General features: G+C 40.6%; 1 protein-coding gene across 1 annotated transcript in view; it reads left to right on the top strand.

Moving 5' to 3' along the window:
• Positions 1-832: 832 nt before the first annotated feature.
• The window catches only part of rec8b (REC8 meiotic recombination protein b), a 12692-nt gene continuing 2259 nt past the window's right edge, over positions 833-11265 (top strand). The window contains exons 1-13 of the mRNA XM_046064892.1: positions 833-1016; positions 1182-1250; positions 1703-1845; positions 2851-2926; positions 3521-3638; positions 4818-4893; positions 5678-5745; positions 6524-6605; positions 8250-8310; positions 8435-8627; positions 9233-9367; positions 9762-9837; positions 10711-10889. Of these exons, the coding sequence (XP_045920848.1) occupies positions 961-1016; positions 1182-1250; positions 1703-1845; positions 2851-2926; positions 3521-3638; positions 4818-4893; positions 5678-5745; positions 6524-6605; positions 8250-8310; positions 8435-8627; positions 9233-9367; positions 9762-9837; positions 10711-10889 (1332 nt within the window). The 5' untranslated portion in view covers positions 833-960. The remainder of the gene's footprint in view (positions 1017-1181; positions 1251-1702; positions 1846-2850; positions 2927-3520; positions 3639-4817; positions 4894-5677; positions 5746-6523; positions 6606-8249; positions 8311-8434; positions 8628-9232; positions 9368-9761; positions 9838-10710; positions 10890-11265) is intronic.

The raw sequence follows: 11265 nt of genomic DNA, 5'->3' as shown, positions 1-11265 counted from the left end.
AAATTCAGCTTTGATAAAAAGTATTTTTTGTCACAGGTCCCTTTGTAAGTATTTTATTGTAGATCATTAATTTTTGTGACTGTGGTGTATATATTTGGTTGTGTTTAGGTGTAATTTTGGTATGAATAACTGTAAATAAGCCCTATTAAAAGAAACAAAACATCTGGACCTCACTCATTTCTAAACCCTGTAAGGCTGGTTTGCAGTGTAACATTATCAAATGAATGCTTTCCAAGTAAAACAGCAGCATTAAAGTTTTACTGAATAATTAGCAACACAGTCTAAGGTACAAGCTACTTAAAGTATCAAAAGTAAAAGTAGGCAATAATGTCCCCAATAAATATTTTATATTTTGTTATTGAATCACTATTAGTAATGCATTTACAAGCAGTGCTATAAACTTGTAATTGGTTGATATGGAGCTAATTGTAACTGCACTAACAGTTAAAATTGGTGGTGTATCTATAACAATGCATGCTTCATTTAATAAACTGATAAGTTTAAAAAGTACAATATGGTGTATTAATGTTAGCATTAAGTAGGCCTACCATAAAATGGAAATACTCGAAATTGTACGAAAGTAGATTACGGTACTTGAGTAAATGTACTTCACATCACTGCTAATTATCTAAAGCAATTAGAGTAATTTATACTTCCATTCACTGACATAACTGTTTAAAAAAGAAAGAAGTAATGCTGTACTTTCATTAATCACAGGTCTCCCTAAATTATTACCTGAAATCTCAATTTTCTAATTTTCCTAGTTTGCCTGAATGCATCATGACTGTTTACTTTCAGTGTGATGAATCTCATAACCTGATTGGTTTAGTGTGAGTTGACGCGGGAAAATCGTGTTGTAATCCGTTTCACTTCACTAAGCTCTTACCATCAAAGAAATCCCTAAACCTTGAAGTTACCAGGTTCCGCTAAAATAACTGCTAAACATATAAACGTTAACAAATGTTTTACTACCCAAATGTCCTCCACCGCCATACAGGATGTTTTTCCACAATTTGGTGAGTTTAAAAAAAAAGCTAACTCATTGTACCTAACACAGCTAACAGCTAAATTAGCTAAGTTAACTACTCCTGCAAGAAGTCTTTAGCTGTAACGTTAGCTACATGACAGATTAGCCTGTCAACTGGGGTTTATTTCAAAATGTTCTGTGTTTTGTTATTCAGGTTAGCAGCCACCAGAGGTATCAGGGTCACTCGCAGAGAGCTTCTCAAAGTCAATGTCAAGCGAACATGGTAAGAATGTCCACAGGCAAATGACAGATGTTAATGTTAACCTTAGCTTAAAGTTAACTGTCCGGTTTCCAGACTAAGACTGATAAATTTGATTAAAGTAACGTTACAGTTAAATTAGGCCACATAAGAGTAGTGTTTTAACTTTTTTCTATATTTATTATTATTTGCAACAAGGGCACATCTCAATTTGTCAACTGTATTTTGTTAACTTAATTGGTAATATATTTTTTATTTGTAAGTGTGCTGGGATGAGTCTTTTAGCAGCTCTTGAGTCTTGTTTGATGTAAAGATAACTGTTTGTCTCACCTGCCAGAGTTGATCAGGAAATGTAATCTCTCTTTGCATTACTAACCTCACCTTGTTATCTCCTCTTTGTGTTTAAACATTTTGTACCTCATTTTAGATTAAATATAATGTACATTTTTATAATTCATTTTGTTAAACAATTACAGTATGGACATTTTGGACTATGTGACAGCTCAGGTTCCTCCACCCCAACCCAACCTGCCGAGGCCTCGGTTCTCTCTCTACCTGTCGTCCCAGCTGCAGTATGGCGTGGTCGTGGTCTACCACAGACAATGTGCCTTCCTTCTCGGTAAGAGGAAAAGAGAAAGTGGAACAAGCAAGAGTTGAAAGACGAGAAACATAACACTACAATGAATTTGTAACTCTCCTTCAGTCAGTTAGCAGGATGATTTTGAGTTTAAAAGGAACATTATTTTCTGCTGGGCCTTTCCAAAGTAAGTTCAGGTCAATTGTGAACATGCTGTTTGTTCAACTTAAGCAAAACACAGCAGACGAGATGCCTCCGTGAGCTGCAAAGTGTAGTAATCTCATAAATGCTGTTTTAGTGTAAAACCAAAAAAGTGCTATCGTCACACATTTGCCAATGCATGTTTCCCAAATCACCCTGCCAAGTTTGATTTAGAAGCCAATATAGAGGTGATGAATGCAATATCATCAAACACAGCTCAACAGTCTCTATCCATCTGTTCTTAAATGACACCCTGACACTGATATTGCATCTGACAGATTCACAATCATGCTGTTGACACGGCTGATGAAAACAGTGAAATACAATGCAGCGTGATAAGCAGGAAGAGAAGCCAATAAAGCAACTACTGTCTGTTGTCTACAGCGGCTCTTGAATTCAGCAAATTTAATGTTATCTTTCAGTAGAATAGAATAAAACCTCCCAAAGCTGTCACATTGAGAATGTTTACCTTGTATTTCATATGCATGGCACGGTAGAGGTTCTTCCTCTCGGTTTATGTGGCATTCACAAACTTGGATAATGCAATAAATTATCTGTAAACTTTGATAGAAAAATGCAGGAAGTAAATGCACCTTGCAGAATTTTCTACCATTTTTATTATTCCAGACTAAGGTGTGGGCGTGAGTTTATGCATAACAAATTACTGTAAGACCTATGGTGAAAATACTATTTGATTACTAGGGTGTCTTGTGCCCTTCATCGCCTCTTCCTGTTGCATAGAGAGGGGGGTCAGATATTTTAGACCTCGACTTAAATGTGATAACACTAATTCTGTTTCTGCAGGAAATAACTGTGTTGTGTGCGTGAACATTTTCTGTTTTCCAGAGGAGGTTCAACAGACCATTGACCGCCTGCTGCGCTCTAAAAGATGCATATGTATTGACATTGCTGAGTCTGACAGGTCTACACACACACACACACACACACACACACACACACACACACACACACACACACACACACACACACACACACACACACACACACACACACACACACACACACACACACACACACACACACCAATTTGATCACGTGCAGGATGTTTTGTATCCTGGGGCGCCTATGAATTTTAGCTGAACTGCACAGAGGTTTATGTGTTCGGGGAAGTCTGACTGCAAAAGCATCTGGTGGAATATTTATGAGGGAGATTGTTTTGGGGAATAAACACTGTGAGAAGGAGAAGCTAGTGTTTTATAGACTGAGTGATGGACAAATTGAGCTACTTTCATGTGAATTGCTTCAGTAATATTTAATAAAACATGTCATGGGACAGCTGTAATGTATGAGCTCTTGTTTCTGCTTTCCACATTCTGCACCCTAAAGATGCTGTACGTTAATCATATTCCAGTAATATTTTATTATTTTGGAATCCCAAACAGCGCAGATAAAAGCATGCATAGTGTTGCATTAGCCAGTACAGCACTGAACATGTGTGTGATGTTTTAATACTTTGAGTATTACATTGGTATTTTTTTCTCTCTTTATCTGGCAGGCTGGCCTTGGATATGCCTGACAGCCTGTACAGGATGGAGGAGGCTGAGGGAGCTCAGGACCCCTTCTTCGGTCTCATGGACTCACACCAACTGCCCAGCCCCTACAAAATACACCAGGTACATTTGTGATACATACACCATTACAGCCATACACTGTATGTGATGGTGTGGCTCTGAATTATGCCAGGCAGCTTACACATGGAGTGTAGCCTAATGTCTGTGTCTGTAGTGTAGCACAACAGAACTCCTGTGCACAGTCAGCATCCTCAAGTAACCTGCACTTTAATTCAAATATTCTCTCTGTAAACATGAGCAGGCTCGACAGATATTGTGAACGTTTTGTCGGGAGCAGCAGTGGCCACTCTCGTGTTAAATACAACTGAAAATGTCTCAGACAAACTGCAATTTCCAGAGAAGATATTCCCACATCTGAATTAATTCAACAATGCCTCTTATGTAAGACCGTTTGTGACTTTGGCTGTCCAAACAGCAGTAATTTGATTAAAATTACATAATAGTAAGTAGGTTCTGACCACATTCAGCAACAATGAGTGTTTCTAACAGCAGTCCAAATATAGACACACACATAACATATGTCACACCAGCAGTCACAGCGCATACTCAACCGTAGTGACAGTGGTCCGTCACAACCTGGTAAAATATGATGCAATGCGATGTTTCTTTTCAGGGTTTTACTACATGTTTTTTTGACACACACCTCATAAATTACCATCAGTTATTACAAGTGAGCCGTTGTTTCATGGCCTTACATACACAGTGTAGGCCGCTCCAGTTCTAACATAGCATATGTGCTGTATCCCTCCATACAACCCACTGGTATCCTCAGATAGAGTAAATCACAGTAGACAGCTCTTACTCACTCTGTGTGCTGGCGGACATGGCCAGATTTACAGTACACAGAGAGCAGAAGTGTGGGACTGCATAGCATAGAGACAATAATATTTTTTGGGGTACTATCATGGAATTTAAAACATCCCTAAACTGGATTTTGGCTTTCAGCTGCTTACGCTGCTGTATGTTTTAATATTGTGCATCGGTTTTCATCCAGGCCATATCACATGTCACCCACCTACACACCCATACTGTTCACCACAGAGGCATATAGAGGCAAACATAATACTTCTGACTCAGTTTGGTCTTTAACAACCCTAACCTCACACTTAAACACATTTTGGACATGATAAACAGACTCAGTTCGACTCTGGTATCAACCAAGAAACAACTCTGTTTCTGTATTCTGTCTTGTTATATAATATTGGTAATGTGTATTTCTAGCCAACGTTGGTGAATGAAGAGGCAGGTTCACAGCACTCCCTGGTGCCCAGTCCCCACACCTCACTCGACAAAGACGGTGAGACTGATATTTTTAACATTTGAAAGACTAGCTGTGTCCCATTTCGGGGCGGCCGACACATTTCAAGACCAAGCGCCACAATTGGTTAATAAGTTTCAAACACTCCAAGAAACTTTAAAGTGCATGGAGCTTTTTTGTGTTTTATGATCCCAAAATCCATTTCCCTCTGCTGACTTGTCTCTGTGAGACGTGGAGCAGACACATGACAGTAAATCTCATTCCGACTAGCTCATTTAGTTTCAGACTACTAGCTACACCTTTATAGACCATGTCCTTTGAAAGAGGCCTTGCCTGAAATGGGAGACAAGGGTTTTTCTAGATGTTTCCAAATTGCTTTGTAACACTTGTGTAATTATGCTAAAGACAGATTATTCTGATTAATAGTAATAGTAGTTGTGGTAACATTTTGCATGTTTCCATTCAAAATAATTTATCGTCAGGGTTTTTACAAACGCGTCATTTTAATTGGCTTAAATTCCATAAGTGGATTTTCTTGTAAATTCAAACTTTTGGCACAGGAAGGTGCTATTTCCACTCCTGTAAGGAAATTGCGGAGAAATGTTGTTGTTGTCATCAACAAATTATTTTTATTTTATCTGCAAATATTGAAATAAAAATGCATCAGGTTAAGCCCAGGCCCAGATTTCATTGCCATGGCTGTTTTTACTCCCTGAAGCCGTCACTCAAGTGCCACAAACACGGCCGAATCTCAGCGTGTCTCACATCCTTCTTGTGCTACAAACATGCTCGGCTCCTAATTCTTCCTGCTGTGTTGAACCAGGTTTCAGGTCACCTCCAGCTGCCATCACGCTGACAGAGAAGTCGCAGTTGCTCATCACCCCTGCTGAGGTAAACTATCTGTCAGAGTCCAGGGACAAGAAACATCCCAGTCATCATTTTTTTGTACAGCAGGTGTCCTGGTGAATCACTGAGCTGGGATGCAAACCGTGTGCCCACAGCAGCTTTAGTTAAGGTCTCCGTCACAAGTTAGCTGCTCGCTTGTTGGTCGTCCTGTCACTCTGCAGCATGCGGTGTGGCGAGGAAGTAGCGTTAAAGCCAGTACAGATTCTATATTGTCCAGTCTGTTTGTGTATATTTTTAACTGATGTTATCAAAAATCCATACATTTTCCAAAAGTTGTGCAGATGGCAGTGAAGTTTACAGTGCAGGGAAATGTGGACATAAAATACGGGATGCCTGACTGAATTCAACTATCAATGTCCACAGGGCTTAAAAGGAGGCAGAGCTTTATCATCTCAGTCATAAAATGCAGCTGTGTTTCACTGCGGTCCAGCTGTACCTCCACACACTGTTAGCCTCCTCATTCTGTCACTGAAAGACTGATATTGCTCCTCCTACAGCATTATCAGCTGATGAAGTGCATTTTGGCTTTATAAGATCAGACTTAATTACATCAGCCTGCACTCATGGTTTGTTTACAGTGACATGTGGCTGGGTGCCTGTTGTCCTCGGCTCCCACTCGTCTGCCCCTTATGTTTGTTTTTGCCTTGCACACAACATTTCTTCATTTATCTTTCAGTTTTTGTTGTTGCTATATTTTACAGCTGTTTTTTATGACTTTACTTAACATTATTAAACACACCCACCCTCATTGCTTCTGTATCAGTATTTCGAGGGAGATGACCTTCCTGAAGCCACGGCCAGAGAGATTGACTTGTTGATGGATCAACCTGATCAGTTTCGTGGAGGTGTGTGCTTCTGTCCTTAACATTTACCTTTGTGTATGATAATCTTTGCATGTGTATGTTTGTGTTTTAGTTGTTTAGTCCGATGACATACTGTGAGTTTTACTAAATGTAAGGATCCAGGAAGTGTCTCAGTCCCACAGTGTGTTCCTCTCTTGTAATGTGCCTGCATCAGTCACCCCCGTCTAATTCTTTGGTCCACTGCAATAATTGAAGAAAAAAGCAATTCTGACTCTGCGGGCGTTTTTGCTGGCAGAAAAAAAGGTTTATTTTCAGGAGACTGTTTCATTTAAGGAGAGAATAGAGCAGGAACATCTGTCAATAAGGAGCATGTGACTGCCTACTGCTCTTAGCAAAGACAGCAGAAGGACAACATGTCCAGTGTTTCCCCTAGGATGGAGTTTTAGCAGCTGAGGTGAAGTGGAAAAAAAATTGTGCACATAGTACGCATGCTGTATGTCTGAATAGAAAACCCCAATACAACATGTCTCAGCAGGAGTGCAGTTTTGGGCCGCACCTCTAAGTCTTGTAACAGCAGGGAAACCCTGTTAATATGACCTCATAATCATTATAGATAGTAGTGTTCATGTTTGCCTTTTGTGTCTCAATTTACAGCTTTTGACATTTATCTGTAGAAATTAATATGAAAAATAGGCAACATGAGAGTCTCCTCCCTTAATTACCAAGCATTTCATTTGCACAATAAAATCCAAAGGAAATGTCTCCTCATTAGTTTAAAAGGGACTAGTTTGCATCCTAACTTGCTTTATTAACCTCAGCTCCTCCACTGTCACCACCATCCTTTCTTTTCCTAACAACCAGTCTGTAAGTAACTATTAGGATGTACAGTCTGTGTACAGGACAGAGCTGTAGGCTACACCAGTTTAGTCCAAGCTTGTAATGTTGTCAATACTTGACAAAGTAGGCAGTAATGAAATGCAGCAGCTAGAACTTCCTATAAATTGAGCTAATGTTAGGTTACATAGCAGCCAAAAGACGTATAGTTAGGCTACTGTCAGCTTTCCTGCTCAGCTGCGCAGTCTGAAGGGGAGGGGAGATGTTTGCTTGCGCTAACCTGCCTCACTTTTCCAGCAGTTGGGGAAACAACAGACAAACTTTTCTTGGTCATGAGAAGCTGACACGCTGTAACCGAACAAACACATACATTCACCGTCACTTTCTGCCGCTCAGACAATCAAACACACGCTATGCACCTCCCGAGTCCTTACAGGAGTTACGCTGCTCCTACAACAGCACCTTTCACGTAGATGTTCTGAGGGGAGAGGAGAGGAACCTAGCCAAGTGCTGAGTGTTGTTGCACAGTGTGCGAGTGAAAACATTAGTAGCGTATAGTTTAATGATCGTGGGAAATCTTAATAGCGGCGGTAATATAATGAATAATTCAGTAGCATGTGTTTAGTTGGGTAGAATTCACTCTCAGTTTACCTGCTGCAGTAAATCAACAGAAAGAGAGCAGAACAAGTATTTGAAACTACAAGGAAAACCACTTGTCTTAATAATGCAAGTCATTTGATCGCTAATAATCTTTTTACAGATTAGATTATTTTGGGAAAATGTGTTCACTTGAACATCTGTATGTGTCCATGTGTTGTGTCACATTGTTTCACGGTGTGTTGTGTTAAACAGAAGTGGCTGAGGCCGAGCAGAGGAGCCGGGGACTTGAAGGAGCCATGACCTCTATTGATCAGTGAGTCTTCACACTGAGAAATTAAGTCAGTCCTCTTCAGTAACGTCACAGCTCAGAGAGCACCTCAGTGTAAACGTACGGCGTGTGTGTACAGTAAGCATGTGTGTGTTCTTGTTGTCTCCAGGTTGAAGGTGACGGAGCTGGGAGCAGAGCGAGACAGTGTGATGCTACCAGGTGAAGAGTCGGGTCAGTCTGTGGGGGTTCCTCTGGCAGCTGTTCCCCTGGAGATGACCCCGCCGCAGGTTACCATGCCAACCTCACCTTCTGGTGCATCTGGGAAAGAGGGAGACAGAGCAACAGAAAGTCCCAATGAAGAGGTGAGACACAGGGGATCCTGTGTGTTCTCTAGTTTGTTCAGTGGTAGTTTTGTGTTGTGCAGAGCTTAAACTGAATTAGTGAATGATTTACTGTCTGAGTGTGAACACATACTTATTTCCACTAAATGCTGTTCTCGCAACAAGTAATTAAGAGCATAAGTGCTACTAAGAATGTTTTGGAGATACCCTGTCATTACCAGAGCCTTGCATTTGATCTAACTTTAGTTCATTCATTAAATAGAAATGGAAAATACAAACGATTAAAAAGTTTATTGTATCTACGCACCCATTATGAACCTAAAAATTTGAAAACTTACAATTCCCAGTACCTTTTTATTTACCTGCTGTACAAACTTTGACATGTAAGAAACGTGGAGATGACAGCGACAGAGCATTTGCTGTTGTAACAGTTTTCATCAGCTTTCTTTTGCATTCCACAAAGCGACTCATGAGCAGCTTGTTTCATTTTGGAAACAAGTCATTGAAAGCAGATGCGGGTGTGTCAGCGCAGATTCATAATTTCCAGTGTATGTGCTGGTGTGTGACGTCATTTTATAGATTCAGTACTGTGAAAATTACAGCTGTGCTGCTCACTCTGCCATCAGGTGGTCGTTCCTCCACTCAGGAAGCCTGGTGGAGGTCGCAGGCGTCAGCTGGTCTTTGCAGACCCTCAGGTCCAGATATCAGACAGAGCAATGCAGGAACAGATCAGAAACCCGCTGGCCGAGACACAGGACCTGGTACAGTTATTTTTATATATGTGGATCCACTGACTAAAATGCAGTATTTACATTGAAAAAACTCTTAAACACCCGCTCACTATATGAAAAGCTAAATGTACTGTATGCACACATAAATACTCACTTTTTCAGCTGTTTGCCTTTCTGTAATCAAAGTCTTGGCATCAAAGTGTCTGTTCACCAGGGTGTCAGTTAATTAAAACTCCAGCGCTCCAATTCTCTTCGTGCTGTCTAAGCCCGCTGGGATATTGCTCATTGATTTTATTTTCCCTCCTTCCTTCCTTGTTTCTTTAATTTCCTTTGAGACACTATCATTGGCTTTCAACACTTCTCTCTGTGCACTAAACAAAGCAAAAACTCTACCATCAAGCTAACATTTTGTTCCTCCTCTCAGTCCGCGGTGTTGCTGGATGTGCCCTCCTTGACTAAGCGTGCCACACCTGCTCAGCTCTTCAGCGCCCCCTGTGGATGTCAGTGCTACTCTTCACTCCCAGGCTGTAGATAAGCCCATACTATTAAATGATCATTAACAGTGATCTCTTAGCTTTAGTCTTGAATGATGAAATTCCAGAAAAATGTAAGGATTATAAAACATTATCAAGAAACACACACGAGGGAAAAGAAACTAATCCACAAATGAACTATAAAAATACAGGAACAGTTTAGTGTGGTGTCCTGGCCTTCTGAATCACTGGCAATGACAGTAAACCCCAAAACAGCATCAGTAGCAACAATAATGGGAAGAATTTAGAAGTTCTTTGTATTGATAAGACTATAAAAAGTCTCTGGCAAAGAACCCAATAATAAATTTAAAACTGTGAAGATTAAGTCTCTGGCAAAGAACCCAATAAATAAATTTAAAACAGATTCCATGTTTAAGCAAGTCAGATGCAAGTCAGTTGCAGAAATTCAACCTGCAGCCTCTTGATCTTTTAGAGAACAAGCAACAACCTTGTAGTCAGTTAGTACTGATCACAGCACTTTACAGCAGCCTGTGAGTAGCACTAGCTTTCCACAATTCTGTTCTGGTGAAGAAAATACAAAATAGCAGTGCTGCAATGATCAGTTGTCACCTATTAAATTCATCTGCAGCCATTGATATGATTTTTGAGTAATCTTTTAAGAACAAACTGTATTTTCTGGTTTCTTTACTCCTCTGACAGCAAACTGAATACCTTTACAAGACATTTGAGGAAGTCTTCTTGGGCTCTGGGAAACACTGATCAACATTTTATAGACCAAACAACTAACTACGACAGATTGACCACAATGAAAATTGTGTCCATCGTTTGTTGCAGCCTTACAAAATAGTGACTGAAACCTGCCCTTTGACCCCTCCACAGCCCTCCATACTGACCTCCAATTGCTATGGAAACACTGTGCCTCCCTCACTGTCCTGCCTGGACACTGCGAAAAACAGAGGGGGGAGGTGGAAGACCAGGAGGAGGCAAGAGAGGAGTCAGAGCAGGACAGAGAAATACTGAGGACAGAGAGAAAGAGGACGCACTCAGGCATGAGGGAGGTGGGTCTGTGCAGAGGCACATTTAGTTTCTTCTCCTGTTACCTTGAAATGACCCAAAGTCAAATATCTGTGGGGAGGAAAATGATAAAAATTCTCAATAAGCTCCAGTTCCAGGTCATGCAAAAATCTAAGAGGAGGTTTGTGAAACTGTGGCTGTAATAATAAAGGTTATCTGTTAGCCAGCGAGGCTGCAGTGAGTGTTCAGTTCAGTGGTGAGACAAATTAGATTATGAACCTAGTTTCTGTTTCATGGAACTTTCATGCCTCTCTTTCTCTCTCTCTCTCTCTCTCTCTCTCTCTCTCTCTCTCTCTCTCTCTCTCTCTCTCTCTCTCTCTCTCTCTATCTCTCTCTCAGCTCTGTGCCCTCCTGGGGCCA

This window comes from Micropterus dolomieu, linkage group LG01 (genome assembly GCF_021292245.1).
Source record: "Micropterus dolomieu isolate WLL.071019.BEF.003 ecotype Adirondacks linkage group LG01, ASM2129224v1, whole genome shotgun sequence".
Lineage (NCBI taxonomy): Eukaryota > Metazoa > Chordata > Actinopteri > Centrarchiformes > Centrarchidae > Micropterus > Micropterus dolomieu.
This window is presented reverse-complemented; position numbering and strand designations above follow the sequence as displayed.